Raw genomic sequence first — 23,517 nt, forward strand, 5'->3', positions numbered from 1 at the left:
ACTTCAGTTTCAAGAACATACATATCACTTTCATCTGAAACAGAGAAAAAGGTAAAAAGACAATGTGAAATTTAATTGAATTGAATCGAAGCAAATATATTTAGGGAAAAGAGATACAAATATTAATAAGGGTAAAAAAGGCAAGTTTTAGCCCAGAAGAAGAAATTGGAAGCAGGAAACAGAAAGCTGATGCACGCAATTCACACCCTTCTTTAGGCCTATGGGAAGGTTGGCAAGCCAGTTTACATTAGAATCCAACAAGAATTGTTGAATCATTTTGCATTTTGTAACTGCCTTCACAGAAGACCTTTTTACACGTACCAAGTTTGCTTAATTTGAAACATGATTACAAACACGACTGTAATTACGACTCAAATCATTATCCGTTCACACAGCAGGAGTCAAGGCTTGGTGAATTCTCAGTTTTGAATTTCAGAGCGAGGAGAGGAGGTTTGGCTTCTAGCCAAGTTCCCATCAATCACTCTTGAGCTTTTTATCTGCCGGAGCGATTGGAAGCTCACCATACTCTCTGCCCCCATAACATGATTGGAGTTAATTTATGTTCACATGCTAGTTTTGTTGCTCAATTCTTGTGAAATGTGATTGAAAAACATCTCTGGACAGTCATTTGAAACACGATTGTAATCAAGTTTCAAATCACCCTCGGTGATTCCAGATTGCATTGACATCGCAAGTTTGCTTACTTTGAAACACAATTCTAGTTTGCTTAATTACAATCATGTTACAAATTAAGCAATCTTGGTACGTTTGAATACCCGGAGAGATAAACACCCCTTTCATAAATATGTTGATTGTTGGTGTTGTCTACATGTTTACCTAGCCCCAAACCAGTGCAGGGACAAGCTATACAGATCACTTTGACATCATCTACCCCTGTACCTCATCGCCCCTCTAGACAACAGGAGGGCCGTGGAGCTAGACATGTAAGTCATGCTACTGGTAATCACACCATGGATTACTAATAGATCAACAGACGTAAATAACGGTATGAAGTGACAATCCATAACATGTCACTTCCACAGCTAGGCGACATTTCCATTGAAATTCTTCCATTGATTTCTTGTCTTGAATTCATGTAATGATGGCAGGCAATGGCAGGAGAGTGTCATGTCTGATGCCTTCACTCCTTGCTTCAGTTCTTGTTGCATGTGCCTCACTTCCCCCTATCTTCCCAGTGATGGCCTTCAGTGGCTTCCTTCTGCTGGGGAACTGTGCATTTCTGATGGCCTGGTTGGGCTCTGCTAGTAGGTCATGGCTTAAAATGCTCCTCATGTTTTCACTTCCACGGCCTGGTAGTAAAATCCCAGCAACTGGAGCAAATGTCTGAGCGTTGCTTGCAGTGCTGTCAGCCTTAGCCACTGGATGCAGGACATCCCATACAAAGCTTCCACGCAGCTTTGACATTGCAGGTGGGGGAGAAAGAGATATGATTGCGATTACCAATACAATGAATGATCATTTGGAATAAAATTGAATTTAATTAATATGTAACATGGTGCCCTATGAGAAAACCGCTCACCTTCATGATGCATTTGTTTACAAAAGTAAATCAGCATTATACTACTCCACAATAATCTTTGTGATGGAGATTATTGGTGTTAATGCACAATGTGGCAAGAGCAAAAAAAAAAAAAAAAAAAAAAACAGAAGTGGGAAGTCTGAATTCCATTTGCTCATCTTTTACATGAAAGGGTGATTTGTCATACCAGTATTAGAGCTATCAAATACATACAACAATAATGAAAATCAATTTAAACACCGCTGAGTGAATCTGGATGGAGATTGACAAACTTCGAGGATGGGTTTGGGGGGTGTGTCATAACTGCCCCAAAGCAAAAACCATGTGGGGTGACAGGTCTTTTGTTCACACAGGATCCTCTTTCTGGAACAAGCTTTCTTTACACATTCATACTTTCTCCTCGTGGATTCTTTTAAGACAGCACTGAAAATACACCTATTTAATTTAGCATATGATTAGTCAATGATTCAATTTCATAATTCGTTCTTTCCTCTATCTCTTTCTTTTATGCTGTGTGTGAGACTTTTCATGCCCTGTGAGCACTCAGACTGAGTGGTAAAGGGCATTATAACTACCACCTATTATTATTATTATTGACATCGTGACATTTGGCTCCAAATTGATCATAGTGTAAATGCAGATGTCGCAGTGGGTATCTTTGGCCGCCTTTGCATAGACTATGAAAAATAGCTTGCCAAACTTCAAAATTACAATGAACTTTGTTATTGGTGAATGGCTGTAGTGGTAAATGGGTATGGTGTCACAAACAAGAAGAACATTACTCATACCATCATAAAATTTGAACTGAGTTTTTCAGCATTATGATTTAATTACATAGCTACTAAATCTCTGCTGAGAATCACTTACCTTTCCTCTTTGAGGTTGGTTGTCTGCTTTCCTACTATCATAGCCATGTTCATAGGATATGTGCTCTACTAGTAACCTTGGACCAGTAGGGTTCGGCAAATTCGTGATTGGAACTGTAATAGAAACAGAAAAGAAATACTAGTGGATTTTTACACTAGATCACGACACAAGAACTAATTCTCATGTCTCAAGTTTTATGCATATGGTCCAAGATATCAAAGAATATAACATATTTTTATATACCTTTCTAAACTTACAAGTAAAAAAATATTCCATCAACAGAAACAATTCGTAGCTACCCCTGCAAGTTTACTCTACTAACAGAAAATTTGCATGGTCTGTAATTGTTATATTTTCAAAGTACATAACAGGTAGGTCTCCATACATGTAGGGGGCCTACCTTCTTTTGTTCCTAAACCCTTTGCCAGGCAAGTAGATTTCTCCCCCTCCCCCTTTTTTTATATTACTTAATTGAAAGGAAAATGTACCTGCACAAACAATAAATCAAAAGACAACACAAATAAATATTTTTCATTAATCTCAACCACCAAGGTCTTCATGGCATTTGAATCTGGGTTTGCAAGAGCTAGGATTAATATAGATTTGGATAATTCTGTAACAAAGAGGAACAGAACAGACAGGTGGACATTATAATGATTTTCATGGACATCTCCAAACATTTTTTTTTTTCAATTAGATTTTTAAAGAGATATTCATAAAGAAGCCCTTGTTGTGATGTCCATGATTTTGATGATGAAGTTATTCAATCCTAGAGCAAAGGTGCTAACAGGGAATAATTTTCCAACTTGAAATGGATTAGCAATTTGATACAGGTGTATAACAGATGAATACCGGTAATATGTGACCCGTCACTTTAAAAGCAGCCACAAGTCACTGGCACCACAATGGAGAAAAATCAGAATATAGTTGAGGTACCAAAAAAAGTCTAAATCAAAATTTTTGGCTGATTGGAAACTATAGGGTTTTATCTACCATTAGCTCAAATTTCAAGGTGTCACTCTTACCAGAACAGTGTGAAACAATTGATTATACAATGTATGTAGGCATTTTTTTTTTTTTTTTTTTGGGGGGGGGGGGGGGTAGTCAATTTTTGCTGCTCAGCTTGAGCAAGGGCTTTGCGCGGCAATTTCATAAGCCCCAGCCCCTAGGAACTGCTCGAAGCAGCTGCCCAAGTGCAAGTTACAAAGCATGTTTGATCATAAACTCGGAGCATTGTTTCCATTGAAAAGACAACTTCAGCGTAGTTGAAGCAAAAAATAGACCGCGTGCGCCCTGTCGGCTCATTGGACGTAATCCCATAATTGGTTGTGGTCCTTATACTGTTGATTCACAGGTGCCCTCTCGCTTGACCAATACCGGTAGTTGTGAATATTGCGGCTTTTGTGCTTTTCAAATGAACACAGCCTCTGTTGTACCCCACGTTGTACTGGTGCACTGGAGACCGAGTCACGTACTCAGAGTCGTAAGCAAAATGACATATGCCACAAGCCACTGGACAAGCCCCCTTTTTCTTAACGCTAATGAAGACAGAAATCCTGCTTCGATCTTTCTGAAATTTTATGAGTATGATGCATTATGTGAATTTTCCTAAGTAATGGTTCAACAAAACTTAAAGGACAAGTTCACCTTCATAGACATGTGGGTTGAATGAATGCAGCAATATTAGTAGAACACATCAGTGAAAGTTTGAGGAAAATCGGACAATCCGTTCAAAAGTTATGAATTTTTGAAGTTTCTGCTCAGTCACGGCTGGATGAAAAGACTACTATAGCTCGTGATGTCACATGTGTACAATGTTATAAAGAAAGAATAAAGAAAATTCAACATATTTCCATTTTTCTCGCGTAACAAAAGAACACTCGACTTCCCTCTTTCAGAAGGCAGGGGGAATAATATTACCCTTAACATACGTCAGTAACAAGTCGAAGAAATTTGCACTTTATTCAAAAAGTAAAGTTTGGTGAAATTCTCTTTTTATTTTCCTTATATCGTTGTACGCATGTGACATCATACACTGTAGGAGTCTTCTTATCCAGCAGTGACTGCACAGATATTTTAAAAATTCATAACTTTTGAACGGATTGTCTGATTTTCCTCAAACTTTCACTGATGTGTTCTACTAATATTGCTGCATTCTCTCAATCCTTATGTATATGAAGGTGGACTTGTACTTTAACACTGCTGTAAAGGAGTAACTTTATCATGTATGCGACAGTTATTGTCCCATATGGTGGACAATCTCAGAACAAAAAAAAACAAAAACCGAGAGCGACCTTTAATGGCGATTTTCTCTGTATTTCATTGTCACAAAATCCCCATGTTCACCACATTTGATTTGAAATATCTCTGGATGTAAAGTGAGTCTTTAAATGGATTGTACATCAAATAAAAGCTTTGAGACTGAACTAGCTAAATATCTTGTTCACAGAAAACTCAAAGAATCAGACTTGTGGCTGTTTTTAACGGAACGGGTCACATATATATTTCAAATGGTATTCTGTACACTTCTATGGAAGAAAACTGCTACACATAGTTTATGTAGCAGGGTACATGTATAGAAATTATTCATCATAGTGAAGCGATACCAGGGGCAGGACCTCGTTTATATATTTGTCAATTGAAAAATATATCAAAACATATATCAAAACATATCAAAATATTTAACAGGCTATAATGACATTGAATTCTCCAGTGCTACGAGACATAGGAGAGGCATAGGAAACAGAGATGACAAATATGCACATTCTCTGTGATCAGCTGAGACAACAAATTGATGCATGAAATTGAATGATTTTGTGTAATTTTTTTTTTTTTACTATGCATTAGCAGTCAACAGCCATGATAATCAATTTCATATGTTCCTCAATATTTTCCCCCCACAATCACCTGATTACTGCATTTACAATCTGAGCTGAGTGTAACCACATGACTGCCCTGCATACACAATATCATACACATATTCACATGCACTTGCACCATTGTTCTATCTCAATATCAATAACACATGTTCTCTTAGCTCAGGTAGCTTTCTTAGGCTGGCTCTGGCACTGAGACAGCTGGTATGAAATGCTACTCCGCCCATCAACTGCTCAGGACTGTCTCCGCTCCTTGCTAGATGCACTGTAGGTCATGGGGCTTTTGTTGTTGCTTCTTGGACTTCACTGCAATTGTATATTAACTTTGTCTTTTCGGTTTGGACAACAGATTTCAGACAGGACCTCCAATCGGAACAACTTTATTCAGGGCTGTATGTCACAAGGTCCCCAGCCTTTGCGCACCCATTTTTTGAGCAGCCTCTCTCACCGTTCTCCCTTCCCACAATACACTCCATGATGTGCACCTAATACTCATGGGTGGAAAATGATAACAGTGCACCCTGACACATACAACTGTATCACAACTGCTAACACAGAAGTGATAGCTCACTGTGTGGGTACTGTAAAACATGTTATATTCGCGGCATGAATTTTTCGCGAATTGGAGCTGACGGCCTTTTTTTGCGGCATGAAATTTTCGCGAACTGCCACTGGCATTCAATGCATGTAGTGTAGACAAGAACTTTCACGTGCACTTTAATTTCGCGAACCTTGGCGCTCGCGAAATTCGCGAAAATAAAATGTACGCGAAAATTCCTCGTTTTACAGTACTTAGGTACCTGGTACATCTTGTACATCACAGATAATACAACCAAACCCTTTCATGTTTAATGTAATGAGAACTACAAGTACTGTAGCTACATTGCAGCTGTTTTTGACATACCTGGGCCTTGTGCAGCTACTTTGTTAGGATTACTTCCATGTCTAGTCTGTCTCGGTGGTGGATCTGCATGCTTGCGGAAGTCACCCCGACTGACTGTGTCTTTGGTGTACACTGGGATTGTGTTGGTGTTCTGGTTTGCCCTAGATGGCCACCAGTGGACATCTTCTGGATCCACCTTGGTCTTGACATCACAGATGGGCTGGTTAAGGGTGGCACAGTCTTGCTGCAGGAAGCCAACACCTACCGGATGTGGTTTGTTATGTCTGGTTGAGGAACCCACACGAGGCTTTGGTTGACTAGAATGCCTCTTCCCTTGGAAGTTGGTTGCATAATGTGATTGTGAGCCATTAGCTTGGGTATCACCATCGTAGTTACCAAACACCCTCCTTGTGGAGTTGAGACTGGAAAAAAGATATCAGACACAACGCATAGTCTTTATGGTAAGGACCTTTAACGCAAGTATTTATTTTTTTTTTTTTGAAGACTGTGAAGTAGCGGACCCAGTTTGCAGCAGGTTAAGGCCTTTTCAAGGGTATAAGTGTTCTGGTAAAACAGGCGACAGAAATTAAATATTTTTTTTCTTTTATTGGAAGAAGTACCAAAGGCCTTTGACACTGCATCACAATTTTGTATGGTGGACAATTACCCTAGTCATGATAATCAATTTTATGTAGAAAATTTGCAACCACCAAGAGGACCCGGTTTGCGGCAGGGGGTCCAGTTTGCAGCACCCCACACAAAAATGTCCCTTGCAGAGACTCCAACTCTCCCGCCGAAAACCCATTTTTGCAAAAATCTCCCGTTCTCCCGCTTGAGATTTAATTTCTCCCGCCCTGGCTCTGTGTCTCCCGTTGGAAAGGATTTCCTACTTATTGCTATTGTATGTTGAAAAAACAAGCCTTTATAGCACCAGAGAGCATCTAGAACCCTAGGAACTTGGCGCTTCGCACACATCGACTTGGAGTCTCCCGTTTGCTAGGGGTTTCAGGCGGGAGAATCTCCAGATCAGAAGGTGCTTTGGGTTGGAGTCTCTGCCCTTGGTTTCTTCAAACATTAAAATTTTGCAAAAACCAAATAGAATGGTTCCTATTTTCTGATGGTCCAACTAGTTTTCAGCTTGTTAGAACACTTTATTTGGATTCATTATCTCGATCCTTCACGATTTCATAGTTTTTCAAGATCGCATGTATTTCATCAATTTCCACCCATTTTGACATGTAAAATAGCGCTATGTGTGTAAATCCAATAGGGTGCCGCAAACCGGACCCATCCCCGACATTCTGGTCACTGTTTGCAATCCTCAAAACTGACAAAGGAAATGAATTTTAGAATATTTAACACAGTTACACGAGGAATCCTTCGGTCCATGCCAGGCCTCTCGTCATAGTAAGATTTTGTATAGAGATACAAACAAGGGATGATGGTGGTTGCTTAGCAACGGAACAAAATCTTAATGTTTTGTTTAAGAAAGTCATAGGGATCTACTTTTGTAAAAACAGTGTGACACAGACAGTTTAAATTAGAATTATGAAGGCCACCATCCGAGTTATTTCATGATTCTGGTATCAAAAGAAAGCTCTTCAGTTGCTCTTCAAATAAAACAATTTAGAAAAAAAAAAACCTAACTTTTGAAGATATGGTTAGATATTCCTAGGGGTGCCGCAAACTGGTGCCCAGACTGTAGTTACGGTTTATCTTCCATGAAATGAGACCCAGTCACCGGTCACCCAACTTACCCGGCAGGTGGAGCATTCGCTGCCCGTTTCTTCCGCTTAATTGGTGGCATATACGTAGTCATCTTGATGAAGAAAAATAGATCCTACTCTGAGATTTTATAGTCTATCTTTTCCAGAAATGAAGAGTCTTAATGCCGTGTCTAGTCTGCACGCGCGGGTAGAGCAATGATTTTAAAGATGATCAAACGGCATTGCATTGGTGATCCACTTGTCGACTTGTTGAGGCTGGCTGCGCTGAGGTAATGGTACACAGGTGACTTCAAGTCGCTAATTAAAACACGTAACGATGTTACACACCTTCATCATCAGCATACATGTACTATGCAGATCGCGATGACGACGACGCTGTCTCGATCCCTTCGCTCTACGTTTGTTGTGCATGTTGACTTGACAGCGCGGCACGAGTTGCGTATGCATGCATGAGGCATCGATTACTGCGGTAGTACTACGCTGCGGCCGGCCCGTCGTGCGACATAGCCCGTTGCTTAGGGATGAATACAACAAACCGGCCGGTACGAGGTACTTGTACATGTATTAAGCAAAGAGCGGGTACGACGCTCTTTGCTTGTAAGCGCAAGCGGGTCGAGCAGTCGATCGCGGTCTGTGTATCGTTTCATGAAAGTTGTCAGCGCTGACAAGTTGTCAGTCTCTGACTATAACCATATTAACAGTCAGTGACAAGAGCATCTCAGCCAGTCAAAACCAAGGATTTTACTGAAATAGCGCTGTGACTAAAAGCCATGGGTGGTATTCTGAAATCCTTCCTAGGAAGAAATTTCTTCCTAAGTCAGGATTTTTTCCTAAGTGGTATTCTGAAAATCTTCCTAAGTTTCTTCCTAAGTAGACTTAGGAAGAAACTTAGGAAGGGGGCGGGAATATGCAAATTTCTGACTTAGGAAGAAGTTGGTATTCCAGAATGCACTTAGGAAACAATTTTAGGAAAATATTTAGGAAAGCTCCACCCCTGTCCTAAGTACGTTGTTAAGAATAGCAAACTTCAAGTTATACTAACTTAACTACGAGCGTAAAAAAACTTCGATGCCGTTCACACCTACATGCAGTTAACAAAGGGCGCCTAGTTCGCACCAAAGAGGGATAATAGACCGGGGGCCCAGAGCATTTATTCAGCTGAAAAGGGTCACACTTTTTGATGGTCTCATCATGTAAGGATGTGACCAAGGGTAAATAAAATGAATTGCTGGCAAGTCACATCCTGTACCGTAAGCCTAGGGACCACAAAAAGGGACCCCGAAAAATGGATTTATTCAGCCGAAGGGGGTCACGGACAAAAGTTGGTGGATATTGTTCCTTTGGATGTACTTATCATGAAAACAGCAATGCCAGCTATTTTATCCTGTACGGGGCCCCAGACAGTAGCCCCAAAGGGCCCCAGAAATATGGTGTTATTCAGCTGAAAAGGGTCACGGCTAATTTCTTTTGCAATGGAAGTAGTTCCCATCAGAGATATCCAAAACACCAATGCCAGCTATTTTATCCTGTACGGGGCCCTAGACAGTAGCCCCAAAGGCCCCACCCCCATAGGCCTGCGTATAAACACACACAAACATTGATTTTATTCAATTAAAAAGAGTCAGGGCTAATTTCTTTTGCAACGGAAGGAGTACCAATCAGAGATATCCAAAACACCAAAGCCAGCTATTTTATCCTGCACGGGGCCCCAGACAGTAGCCCCAAAGTGCCCCACCCCATAAGCCCTACGTACAAACACACACACACACATTGACTTTATTCAGCTGATAAGAGTAACGGCTAATTTCATTTGCAATGGAAGTAGTACCCATCAGAGACATAATTCTCACAAAACACCAAAGCCAGTTATTTTGTCCTGTACGGGGCCCTAGACAGTAGCCCCAAAGTGTCCCCCCCCCCCCAACACACATACTCACACAATAGTTTCATTCATCTGAAAAAGGGTCACGGCTAATTTCTTTTGCAATGGAATTAGTACCCATCAGAGAAATCCAAAATACCAAAGCCAGTTATTTTTATCCTGCATGGGGCCCCAGACAGTAGCCCCAAATTGCCCCCTTACCCCTCCCCCCCCCCCCCACACACACATTGATTTTATTCAGCTGAAAAGGGTCATGGCTATATACTTGCTTTTGCAATCGGAAGTAGTACTCATCAGAGATATCCAAAGCACTAAAGCCAGTTATTTCATCCTGTACGGGGCCCCAGACAGTAGCCCCAAAGTGCCCCCTACACACACACACACACACACACACACACACACACACACACACACACACACACGCACACACACACACACACACACACATATATATATAGTGGTTTCATTCAGCCGAAAAGGGTCACGGCTAATTTCTTTTGCAATGGAAGTAGTATCCATCGGATATCAAAATACCAAAGTCAGATATCTTATCCTGCACAGGGTCCCGTACAGTAGCTCCAAACTGTTTTGCTTTATTCTCTTTATTGTTTGCATCTCTTCTTCTTAAATATGCGCTCCTTCGTCTTCATTTTCGCGACAACGACAACGCGTCCTCTTCATCATCATCAGTTTTGCTGTTCTGGCAAACATTTTCCAGCGTATTACTTGGGTACCTAAGGGGGGGGGGTCACCGTGCATCCCCCCCAGGACTCCTCGAAACTTACATTTTCAGGATCCTCATGACATACTAAAACATAATCAAGATGTTAACAGGAACGAAAAGTGGCTGTTCTAGGTGAAATTTAATGTATTCTACTGTTTTTCATAATTTCTTATGTATTTCTTTGTTTTTCAACTTTTTCAACTTTTGTTTTTTCTTTGTTTTTCTATTGGAAATTGTCACTGACCACTTTTCTACCATAATTAGCACAAAACTAATCAATGAAAGTGATTAATTGTAAAAATAATCAATTTTTCATGACTTTCATGACAGAGCACTGTTTTCCATAGGAAATGTACACAAAAGCACAAAATTGTGCCCGTTTTGGGACGACATTCCGTTACAAAAATGGGCGTGACTTCGCAAAAGTATACGCGGATGTTGCAAATTTGGTCTCAAAAGTTGTGCGAGACTTGACCAAACAAAGTCAAGAAGCCTCGCGACAGATTTATAGCGCGAAACTTCGAGGGGGGGGGGGGAGCGGATCCCCCCACCCCCCGTCCTTATGTATGTATGTAATATATAATATGTGCTTACATGTAGGGCCTACATAGTAGGGTACCTAAGGGGAGGAGGGGGGGTCACCGTGCACCCCCCCAGGACTCCTCAAAACTTACTTGACTTTGTTTTGTTCAAGTCTCACGCAACTTTTGAGACCATATTTGCAACTTCCCCGCATACTTTTGTGAAGTCACGCCCATTTTTGTAACGGAATGTCGTCCCAAAACGGGCACAATTTTGTGCTTTTGTGTACATTTCCTATGGAAAACAGTGCTCTGCCATGAAAGTCATGAAAAATTGATTATTTTTACAATACATCACTTTCATTGATTAGTTTTGTGCTAATTATGGTAGAAAAGTGGTCAGTGACAATTTCCAATAGAAAAACAAAGAAAAAACAAAAGTTGAAAAAGTTGAAAAACAAAGAAATACATAAGAAATTATGAAAAACAATAGAATACATTAAATTTCACCTAGAACAGCCACTTTTCGCTCCTGTTAACATCTTGATTATGTTTTAGTATGTCATGAGGATCCTGAAAATGTAAGTTTCGAGGAGTCCTGGGGGGGATGCACGGTGACCCCCCTTAGGTACCCGACTATATCGGCTACGTTCGATTTTAGAGCGGCGAGAGCGGAAGACGTGCATTGAGTCTGGGAAAGCGTATAGGAACAGCGTAGCTAAAGCGGCCAACAGCGTTATCGAAGCAGGAATGAAGCGTCGAAGGAACAGGCCTTGATTTTATACGAGAGTAGAGAACTTAGTGAGAGCGTCGTTAAAGGGGGAAGGTCGTGCTTTGATCAAGAAAGCGGCGCAGCAGCGGGACCATGTCGTCGGTGTCTAGTTTAGACTATATTTCCCGTTGTTGTGCCGCTGTTACTACGGTCAGAAAAACCTGGAATTGTTACGCTCATCCCGCGGTATTTACACTGTCACTGCTCTCTCCCCGTTTGAGCTACGATTCAAAATAGGTCAATCTTGATGGGGAGATGAGGAAGAAATTTTGAACCAGTTCAAAATTTCTTCCCGATCTGTAAAATTGCCAGATCCAACCCCATCACCAAAACGCTGCTGCTACGATGCTCCCGGTCCCCGTACACTTTTGCCGCTCTCTCCCGATCTGACAGATTGAATAGATCGGGATGCAGATCTTGATAGTGGAATTACATGTGGGGACACTTTAGGAACACTCCGTGGGGCCCCGTACAGCCAAATATCGGTGTTTTTGATACCTCCTTGAGTACTACTTCCATTGCAAAAGAAATTATAGCAATGATTCTTTTCACTTAGAATAAAATAATACGGGAGCACTTTCCAGCTACTGGCTGGGGCCCCCTTAACTGGATGGGTTTGTGTTTTACGTATCTCAGCTGTTATTTCCACTGCCAAGGAAAATAGGCATACATGACTGTTTTCACCTAAAAACAATTAATTCATATGGGGTGGGAATACCTTGGGGCTGTACCTGTCAAGGGCCCTGCATCCGGGCCAATATCGCACCTCTTTTAATCACTGGCGTAGCCAGGGGGGGGGGGGCGATGGGGGCGGTCGCCCCCCCTAAGATTTGGACCGAGGATTTGGGAGGCGGAAAAAAAAAATGCGTGTATACTGTATGCATGCACATGAAGCGGGTCTCCTTTGCAACCTTTCATCAAATAAGATATTTTTTTTTGAATATTTCACTCAAAGTGTGCACCAGATCGTTGAATTTCAATTCAAAATATGCAAAATCTCTCGTGCTTGGGAGGGGGTATCCCCCTCCCAAACCCTCCCCCTCTAACGTTATGCCTCTTTCCCTATAGCTAAGTACACTTTTTAGATTTACAAAAAAATCTGAATAATTCTGAGTGCACAAGACTTTTCACTAATATTCCGAAAACTGAAGGTTCCCTCATGTATAAGGGGAATTTCCCCTTTTAATCGACCCTTTCCTCCCTCAGCCCCCCCCCCCATCAGTTGTTGTTTTTTTTTTGATTACCCAAATGTTGATTCCATCAAATATGCGTATTATGCGTATACGAGATATCTCAATTTCAACCTTAAAAAGATATAAGCTCCATCGGAAGGGAAGAGTGGAGATAACACTCGCCAGCGCCTTCTCCCTGCTCGCCCCCCCCCCCCCGCCATGCAAAGAAGTAGACTGTGGCTAAACATACCAAGATCGCTTTATTTCAATTCTAAAAACGCAAAAGCTCCGCGAGAGGGAGGGGGAATCCCCCTTCCCCTAAGTTCTACCTCACTAGACTTAATACATACGCACAGATGGTGCACATTCGGAATAAGAGCTAAATTCCGTGATTTTAACACTTCGATGAAAAAGTGTTGCACCAAAAATTTGCACCAGATCGCTGAATTTCAGGTCTGAAAACGCAAAATCACCTTCGTGTGGGAGGGGATATGCCCCTATCTACACCCTCGTGTGCATGCTTTTTCTGTTTGATTGCTGAACAGACAGCGTTCATGATATTCAGTGTAAGAATTAATACAAGAAGACTAGTGTGTTTGAATTATACTGTTTTATAGGCAAATTGTTCAATAATAATCTACACTAAAATATGCTGCAACCTTAAACAAGTGGGACTGTTTCAACTCGTTAAAACACGCAAAAACATGCATCAAATTGCACCATTTGCAACATCAAAATGCAAAAAGTTCTCACCGTAGGAGGGGGGACACCCCCCTCCCACACCCTCCCCTACCCCCTCGCTCGCTCCGCTCGCTCGAGTTCAGTCGAGTTCGTGACATACAGTGAAAAGAATTAATACAAGAAGTGTATCTAAATTATATCATTTTATAGGCAAATTGTTCAATAATAATCTACACTAAAATATACTGCTACCTTAAACAAGTGGGACTGTTTCACGTCGATAAAACGCGCAAAAACATGCATCAAACTGCACCATTTGCAAAATCAAAATGCAAAAAGTTCTTACCGTGGGAGGGGGGACACCCCCCTCCCACACCCTCCCCTCCCCCCTCGTTCGCTCCGCTCGCTCGGGTTCAGTCGCGTTCATGATATTCAGTGAACAGAATTAATACAAGAAGTGTATTTATAGGCAAATTGTTCAATAATAATCTACACTAAAATATACTGCAATCTTAAACAAGTGGGACTGTTTCACGTCGTTAAAACACGCAAATACATGCATCAAATTGCACCATTTGCAAAATCAAAATGTAAAAAGTTCTCACCGTGGGAGGGGGAAAACCCCCTCCCACACCCTCCCCTACCCCCTCGCTCGCTCCGCTCGCTCCGCTCGCTCCGCTCGCTCGGGTTCAGTCGCGTTCATGATATTCAGTGAAAAGAATTAATACAAGAAGTGTATTTGAATTATACCATTTTATAGGCAAATTGTTCAATAATAATCTACACTAAAATATACTGCTACCTTAAACATGTGGGACTGTTTCACGTCGATAAAACGCGCAAAAACATGCATCAAATCGCACCATTTGCAACATCAAAATGTAAAAAGTTCTTATCGTGGGAGGGGGGACACCCCCCTCCCACACCCTCCCCTACCCCCTCGCTCGCTCCGCTCGCTCGGGTTCAGTCGCGTTCATGATATTCAGTGAACAGAATTAATACAAGAAGTGTATTTAAATTATACCATTATTATAGGCAAATTGTTCAATAATAATCTACACTAAAATATACTGCTACCTTAAACAAGTGGGACTGTTTCACGTCGATAAAACGCGCAAAAACATGCATCAAATTGCACCATTTGCAACATCAAAATGCAAAAAGTTCTTACTGTGGGAGGGGGACACCCCCCTCCCACACCCTCCCCTCCCCCCTCGTTCGCTCCGCTCGCCCGGGTCCAGTCGCGTTCATGATGTTCAGTGAAAAGAATTAATACAAGAAGTGTATACTATTTATAGGCAAATTGTTCAATAATAATCTACACTAAAATATACTGCAATCTTAAACAAGTGGGACTGTTTCAGTCGTTAAAACACGCAAATACATGCATCAAATTGCACCATTTGCAAAATCAAAATGTAAAAAGTTCTCACCGTGGGAGGGGGAAAACCCCCTCCCACACCCTCCCCTACCCCCTCGCTCGCTCCGCTCGCTCCGCTCGCTCGGGTTCAGTCGCGTTCATGATATTCAGTGAAAAGAATTAATACAAGAAGTGTATTTGAATTATACCATTTTATAGGCAAATTGTTCAATAATAATCTACACTAAAATATACTGCTACCTTAAACAAGTGGGACTGTTTCACGTCGATAAAACGCGCAAAAACATGCATCAAATCGCACCATTTGCAACATCAAAATGCAAAAAGTTCTTATCGTGAGAGGGGGACACCCCCCTCCCACACCCTCCCCTACCCCCTCACTCGCTCCACTCGCTCGGGTTCAGTCGCGTTCATGATATTCAGTGAACAGAATTAATACAAGAAGTGTATTTAAATTATACCATGTTATAGGCAAATTGTTCAATAATAATCTACACTAAAATATACTGCTACCTTAAACAAGTGGGACTGTTTCACGTCGATAAAACGCGCAAAAACGTGCATCAAATTGCACCATTTACAACATCCAAATGCAAAAAAGTTCTTACCGTGGGAGGGGGGACACCCCCCTCCCACACCCTCCCCCCCTCGCTCGCTCCGCTCCCTCGGGCTCGGTCGCTTCGCTCCCTCGCAGAATAACCGCCCCCCCTAAGATGAAATCCTGGCTACGCCGCTTTTAACCGAATTCTTTAATGTTGAATTAAATTTAACAAAAATTTCGCCTAGATGACATGGTAGTTCAATGTCATATTAATCTCTTCATTCAAATTTATTTTGAAACATTACATTCACATTACCTCTAACCTTATTCTAAATAACACTTTTTCAACTGAAATCCATATATAAGACAAGTACCATTCCACTATCCGTTCATTCATAAATTCATAATGATATAGTCACGTGATTACATGCCGCGCTCGTTCATTCAAATTGATTTCTGGCCATCTAATTTAACATGTTCTGCAGTCAATTAAACAGATATGTTCATGCTTGGTCTCTTTCCTTATTTTCTTTCGTCGTAGTTATTGTTTTGTAAGCATCATAGCATTTCATGTTTTCGTATTCGTTTAAGAGACTTTGACACCATTTTTTAACGTGCTTTTTGAATCCAAAGAAGTATATAAGAAGCCACAAATTATCTGGCCGTTACGAGCGCTTTATTACGAGCGGTCGGCCAGTTACAAGAAGTCAAGGTTATGATCCTCAAATGTTTTTTTTTTTTTTTATAATTCTTTCTATGTCTTCTAGAGATATACGTCTGTATATATTGTGCTGTCATGACTATAAAAAATGAAGTTAAGCTGCATTACTGGTATACGTATAGGCCTATAATGACATGTATATGAAAGAGAAGGAGCGTTACCAGTCTGGTTACAGAACAATCAAATCCAGTTATACTAGATAAGAAATATGACACTTTTACTGCTTTATAACAGTAATTTATAGATGAAACGAAAACATACATAGAAAGACATGTTAAAAAGATCTGAAACAAAGAAATAGCATGATTTGAATTTGAATGAACACGTTTGGAATTTGACTGTCTTTCGCGAAATTTAATGACTGAAATACACTTTTCGGCAAGTCAAGGCGAATTTGAATGAACGTAGGGTACCAGCCAATTTGAATACCCATTTCACGAATTCGAACCTTCTATCAAAATTAATGAACCAACAAAAGTGCGAAATTGGCTGGGAAAACCTAACTGGCTTTGATGTTTTGGGTATCTATGATGTAAACTAAGGCCTACTTCGATTGTAAAAGAAAACAACTATGACTCTTTTCAGCTAAATGATGTCATAATAATTATGTGGGGGAGGGGCACTTTATGGCTACTGTAACCTGGGCCCAGTACAAGATGAAATGACTGGTTTTCGTAATATGGTCATCTTGGTTGTGCACTATACAGAATTATGCTTCCTTTGCAAATTTCTTGAGTGTTTTGCTACTGTAACCTATGGGACCCCGTATACAGGATAAGATGACTTGCTTTAGTGTTTGTGATATCTCTGTTCAGTAGGCCCTGATATTAACGTTACAAAAGAATTTGTAAGACCATTTTCAGCTGATTCACAGTACATGTATAATGGATGGGACACTGTGGAGCTATTGTCTAGGGCTCTGTGCAGGATGAAATAACTAGCCTTGGTGTGTTGAATATCTCTGATAGGTACTTCTTCCAGTGTAAAAGAAATTACCCGTGTTTGGGGCTATACTGTGCGGGGCCCCATACAGGATAAAATAACTGGCTTTGGTATTTTGGATATCTCTGATGGGTACTACTTCCATTGCAAAAGAAATTAGCCGTGACCCTTTTCAGCTGAATGAAACTAGTGTGTGTGTGTGTGTGTGTGTGTGTGTGTGTGTGTGTGTGTGTGTGTGTGTGTGTGTGTGTGTGTGTATGTGTGTGTATGTGGAGAGGGGGGGGGGCACTTTGGGGCTACTGTCTGGGGCCCCGTTCAGGATAAAATAACTGGCTTTGGTGCTTTGGATATCTTTGATGGGTATACTTCCATTGCAAAAGAAATTAGCCGTGACCCATTTTGGCTGAATGAAACTAATGTGTGTGTGTGTGTGTGTGTGTGTGTGTGTGTGTGTGTGTGTGTGTGTGTGTGTGTGTGTTGGGGGGTGCACTTCGGGGCTACTGTCTGGGACCCCGTACAGGATAAAATAACTGGCTTTAGTGTTTTGGATATCTCTGATGAGTATGCCTACTACCAATTGCAAAAGAAAGTAGCCATGACCCTTTTCAGCTGAACAAAATCAATGTGTGTGTGTGGGGGGGGGGGAGGGAGCAATTTGGGGCTACTGACTGGAGCCCCGTGCAGGATAAAATAGCTGGCTTTGGTATTTTGGATATCTCTGATGGGTACTACTTCCATTGCAAAAGAAATTAGCCGTGACTCTTTTCAGCTGAATGAAACTAGTGTGGGTGTGTGTGTCGGGGGGGGGGGGGGGGGGGAGTGGAGCTCCTTTGGGGCTACTGTCCGGGGCCCCGTACTGGATAACATAGTTGACTTTGGTGTTTTTGATATCTCTGATGGGTACTCCTTCCATTGCAAATGAAATTAGCCGTGACTCTTCTCAGCTGCACGAATGAAATCAATGTTTGTGTGTGTTTGTACGTATGGCCTATGGGGGTGGGGCACTTTGGGGCTACTGTCTGGGGCCCCGTACAGGATAAAATAGCTGGTATAGTGAATATCTCTGATGGGAACTACTTCAATTGCAAAAGAAATTAGCCGTGACTCTTTTCAACTGAATAAAATCAATGTTTGTGTGTGTTTGTACGTAGGCCTATGGGGGGTGGGGCCCTTTGGGGCTACTGTCTAGGGCCCCGTACAGGATAAAATAGCTGGCATTGGTGTTTTGGATATCTCTGATGGGAACTACTTCCATTGCAAAAGAAATTAGCCGTGACCCTTTTCAGCTGAATAACACCATATTTCTGGGGCCCTTTGGGGCTACTGTCTGGGGCCCCGTACAGGATAAAATAGCTGGCATTGCTGTTTTCATGATAAGTACACCCAAAGGAACAATATCCACCAACTTTTGTCCGTGACCCCCTTCGGCTGAATAAATCCATTTTCGGGGTCCCTTTTTGTGGTCCCTAGGCTTACGGTACAGGATGTGACTTGCCAGCAATGCATTTCATTGACCCTTGGACACATCCCTATATGATGAGACCATTAAAAAGTGTGACCCTTTTCAGCTGAATAAATCTTCTGGGCCCCGGTCTATAACCTCTTCGGTTCGCACCCACGGTCGCGCGCTATTGTGGGAAAATTGAGCGTCGTGCAATGGTTAAAAAACTCGTAGTTTTAGCGCTCTGTGGGGGCATTCCCAAAACCACGACGAAACTACGACAAAACCCTAAGATGGTGTTGCCGTGGTGTCTTAAGGTTTTGTCGTAGTTTTCAAAACTACGTGCGTCTACATCTACACTAACTTGCAGTAAAGGGACTATCGTAGATTACAAAACTTCAAGTAACCAACCCGGAACGTCCGCGTCCATCAGTCCGTTGACGACAAGTCGACCTTCATATACGTAAGGATTGAGAGAATGCAGCAATATTAGTAGAACACATCAGTGAAAGTTTGAGGAAAATCAGACAATCCGTTCAAAAGTTATGAATTTTTGAAGTATCTGCGCAGTCACTGCTGGATGAGAAGACTACTATGATGTCACATGCGTATACAACGATATAAAGAAAATAAAAAGAGAAGTTCACAAAACTTTACTTTTTGAATAAAGTGCACATTTCTTCAACTTGTTACTGACGTATAGTAAGGGTAATAATATTCCCCCTGCCTTCTGAAAGAGAGAAGTTGAGTGTTCTTTCGTTAGGGGAGAAGAATGGAAATATGTTGAATTTTCTTTACTCTTTCTTTATATCGTTGTACTCATGTGACGTTGTTGTTGTTGTTGTTTTGTGTTTAGTGGCGTTTTCCATTCTCTTTAGAATATTTACACCAAACACTGCTCCATAAATTTCTTTTCCTTTTATCATTTTTTTCTTTCACAAAAAAGAAATATTATAATGAGTATCCTTGGTCAGCTGTCGGTACGTCTATTTGCCTGCTTAAAGTATCATATCTTCTGGCCAATCCGGCTCATTGTCTCGAGCAGACTTCTCAGCCGTTATTAACGGCCTAGGCCCCTCCGATATGCAGGCAGTAGAGTCCGATGCTTCAAGATTCAAGATTCAACTTTATTTTCACTTCCATCAAATAAACAAAGAAATTATATACATTGCATATGTACAGAATATTTTGTAATACTTGCAGAACGTAATTTGACAATATACATGTGAAAATGAGAAGTAGATGCAATTACATCTTTGTTAATATATACATAAAGCGTATAATACAAGTCAACTAAGGATGAGGATGGAAGTGGAGGGTCCCACTAAGAAGCAGAGCTTGTACGATATGGGACCCTCAGAAAATACACAAGACAGCAATATAAAACAAAATAAAACGAACCGATGTCAACTGATATCAAGACAATTGGGAAGGGAAAAAGAAAGAAAAGGAAAAAAAAAAGAGAGAGAAAAAAAAAAGAGGAAAAAAAAAGGGGGAAAAAGGGGGAAAAACTACAGCACGTGCCATCGTGGACGCAAGCAATCTAGATTCCATAATGTGAAATAAGTGATGAAATACAAGCTGGATTGAATATAATGCAAAACATTTTTTTTTGTTGGTAAGAATGCAGGAGAAAGAGAGAATAGACACATCGTTATATTTAGAACACAGACAGGAACATAACTAGAAATTTCGAGCACATGTATCCCCCGAACCCACAGCATCAAGAAGCAGACCCTATTAGATTTACTTTTCATGTATAAAGACAGAACAAGTGAGGGCGCCATCACCAAAAACCATAGGCATCTTTGTCTTATCATAATACACCTTCATGCTAAATTTGAAGATTGAAGAACTGCAGCCAGTAGAGCGCTCACAAGCAGACCCTATTGAATTTACCTTTTCATGTATAGAGACGGAACAAGCGAGGGCGCCATCACCAAAAATAGGCCTCTTCGTCTTATCGTAATACACCGTCATGCCAAGTTTGAAGATGATCGAAGAACTGCAGCCAGTAGAGCGCTCACAAGCAGACCCTATTGGATTTACCTTTTCATGTATAAAGACGGAACAAGCGAGGGCGCCATCACCACAAACAATAGGCCTCTTCGTCTTACCATAATACACCTTCATGCCAAGTTTGAAAATGATCAAAGAAATGATCGAAGAAGAACTGCAGCCAGTAGAGCGCTCACAAGCAGACCCTATTGGATAAATAACCTTTCCATGTATAAAAATGGAACAAGCGAGGGCGCCATCCCCAAAAACCATAGGCATCTTTGTCTTATCATAATACACCTTCATGCCAAATTTGAAGATGATTGAAGAACTGCAGCCTGTAGAGCGCTCACAAGCAGACCCTATTGAATTTACCTTTTCATGTATAAAGACGGAACAAGCGAGGGCGCCATCACCAAAAATAGGCCTCTTCGTCTTATCGTAATACACCTTCATGCCAAGTTTGAAGATGATCGAAGAAGAACTGCAGCCAGTAGAGCGCTCACAAGCAGACCCTATTGGATTTACCTTTTCATGTACAAAGACGGAACAAGCGAGGGCGCCATCACCAAAAACACTCTAGGCGTCTTTGTCTAACCATAATACACCTTCATGCCAAGTTTGAAGATGATCGAAGAAGAACTGCAGCCAGTATAAGAGCGCTCACAAGCAGACCCTATTGGATTTACTTTTTCATGTACAAAGACGGAACAAGCGAGGGCGCCATCACCAAAAACAATAGGCGTCTTTGTCTAACCATAATACACCTTCATGCCAAGTTTAAAGATGATCGAAGAAGAACTGCAGCCAGTTGCTAGTAGAGCGCTTAAAAGCAGACCCTATTGGATTTACCTTTTCATGTATAAAGACGGAACAAGCGAGGGAGCCATCACCAAAAACAATAGGCGTCTTCGTCTAACCATAATACACCTTCATGCCAAGTTTGAAGATGATCGAAGAAGAACTGCAGCCAGTAGAGCGCTCACAAACAGACCCTATTGGATTTACCTTTTCATGTACACAGACGGAACAAGCGAGGGCGCCATCACCAAAAACAATAGGCGTCTTCGTCTAACCATGATACACCTTCATGCCAAATTTGAAGATGATCGAAAAAGAAACGCAGCTGGTAGAGCGCTCACAAGGAAATCTCTGCGGCGGCGGCGGCGGCGTCGGACGCGGCGCGACGAGGCCAAATCCATAGTATCCTTCGAACTCTGTTCGGGGGATACAATTAGAAGGAGGACTTATGTAAAAAAGAGTGATGACTTGACTGAGTAAAGGGAAACTAACTCGGTTGGATGTTGTAAGATTTCAATAAAAATAATTTTAATTTATTCTTGAAGGAGTTCAGAGCTTGAGCTATTTATTGTTGTGAAGTGAATTCCAATACTTTGGCCCGTCGTAGATGAATGTCTTTTGAGCCAACAATGTTCTCAGAAATGGCAAATGGAAGTCTTTGATCGCCGTGTTGGATAATTGTGAACGGATTGATTTCTTTGAAACATTGTTTCAAATATGTTTGGGCGATTATTTTTGTAAACTGTCCTAGATTAAACACTCAGTGCCCCCCAAGCCGTACGATGTATGCTTACCAACACAGGAACCTCAATTTTCCGGTTCAAAGCCAAACAAAATAAACAATCAATATTAATAAGGTGCAAATATTATAGACATCACATATAATTTTTTTTTTTTTAGTAAAGTAAGCAATCTCTGGGCTGTGGTGCGCATGAATTGCCTCTTCAGAATACCTCTAGGCAGAGTTAGTGCAAACTAGTACACTCATAACATGCATGAAATTTTATCTAAAATCTTTGTGATCTTTTAACAAATAACACAAGAGCTCTTTGGTATACTGGGTTAGTTGAAATTAATAAGCTTTGAATGCTGTTCTCATTAATTTTTGTTTCAGCGAACATCATAGATATGGGTATTATATATCTGGGGCAGAACATAAGAAAATGGTCAACATTACTGTTTCTGGGACGTTACAATATTCACACATACCCGACACAGTGTGTCATGTTGGTTTATTTGAAACAAAATCCAAATTGTCATTTAAACCAAGTTCCCCATCCTGAGGAGATGTACAATTGTCTCAGCTCTTCTGTCATTCAAAGTGCATAAAAAGGTCTGAGAAACCTTTCGTTGAAGATATTTGAGGGGGGAGTTTGTCTCCTCCCATTTAATTTGCCATTTTATCATATAACACCTTTTCAGTTTTTTATTAAATTCATATTTATTCAACTTGTTATTCACTTGTATGGAAACATTTTGTAAAGCCTTTTTTGCTGCTTTATCTGCCACTTCATTCCCTGTTATTCCACAGTGTCCAGGAATCCATTCCAAACTTACTAATATTCCCTTGAAATATAAATTAGTGGAGAAACTTAATATCTCTGTAACAAAACTTTCTTCTCTTTGAGATCGTATGGCTTGGAGGGCATTGAGTGAGTCACTGAAAATAACTACTAAGTGCTGGTAATAATTGATCAATCCAATACAAAGCTAGCATAATAGCCGCCAATTCGGCTCTATAAACAGATGTTTGGTTCTGCATTCTTTTATTCTGAACATAATTATTTATACACTGGCACATGAAATGAAGAGGCTACCTTGCCTTAGAGTGATTTGGAGCCATGGGTAAATAGTTTTGCTATTTGGTATACGTCACTTCTAAGGAGGCCTGTTTTTGGAAGGCTGTGTAGTCGGTCTTTGACACACACTCTTGTCGATACACACGGAGGCTTCCACATCCAGAAAGGCATGTTAGGAGGTTTTACACACAATTCAACATGTGGATCTAAAAATTCGAATGAGTTTTGAGTCCTTTGTCCGAAAGGTT

General features: G+C 41.0%; 1 protein-coding gene across 1 annotated transcript; it reads right to left on the reverse strand.

The window, feature by feature from the left end:
* Positions 1 to 213: 213 nt before the first annotated feature.
* LOC140229953 (ciliary microtubule inner protein 6-like) lies at positions 214 to 8,119 on the reverse strand. The gene is made up of 4 exons (XM_072310156.1): positions 7,924 to 8,119; positions 6,188 to 6,588; positions 2,408 to 2,520; positions 214 to 1,416 (listed from the first exon to the last, which is right to left on the reverse strand). The coding sequence occupies exons 1-4, from the start codon at positions 7,983 to 7,985 to the stop codon at positions 1,093 to 1,095; spliced, it is 900 nt and encodes a 299-aa protein (XP_072166257.1). The 5' UTR covers positions 7,986 to 8,119; the 3' UTR covers positions 214 to 1,092.
* Positions 8,120 to 23,517: the final 15,398 nt, after the last annotated feature.

Source organism: Diadema setosum, chromosome 1, assembly GCF_964275005.1.
Source record: "Diadema setosum chromosome 1, eeDiaSeto1, whole genome shotgun sequence".
In the NCBI taxonomy this organism is placed as follows: Eukaryota; Metazoa; Echinodermata; class Echinoidea; order Diadematoida; family Diadematidae; genus Diadema; species Diadema setosum.

Coding starts and splice junctions, on each gene's coding strand:
- LOC140229953 (XM_072310156.1), bottom strand. CDS start 7,985: ATGACTACGTATATGCCACCAATTAAGCGGAAGAAACGGGCAGCGAAT. Junction 2,521..6,187: donor AGTAGCTGCACAAGGCCCAG/GTATGTCAAAAA, acceptor TTTCTATTACAG/TTCCAATCACGAATTTGCCG. Junction 1,417..2,407: donor ACCAACCTCAAAGAGGAAAG/GTAAGTGATTCT, acceptor GCAATGTCAAAG/CTGCGTGGAAGCTTTGTATG.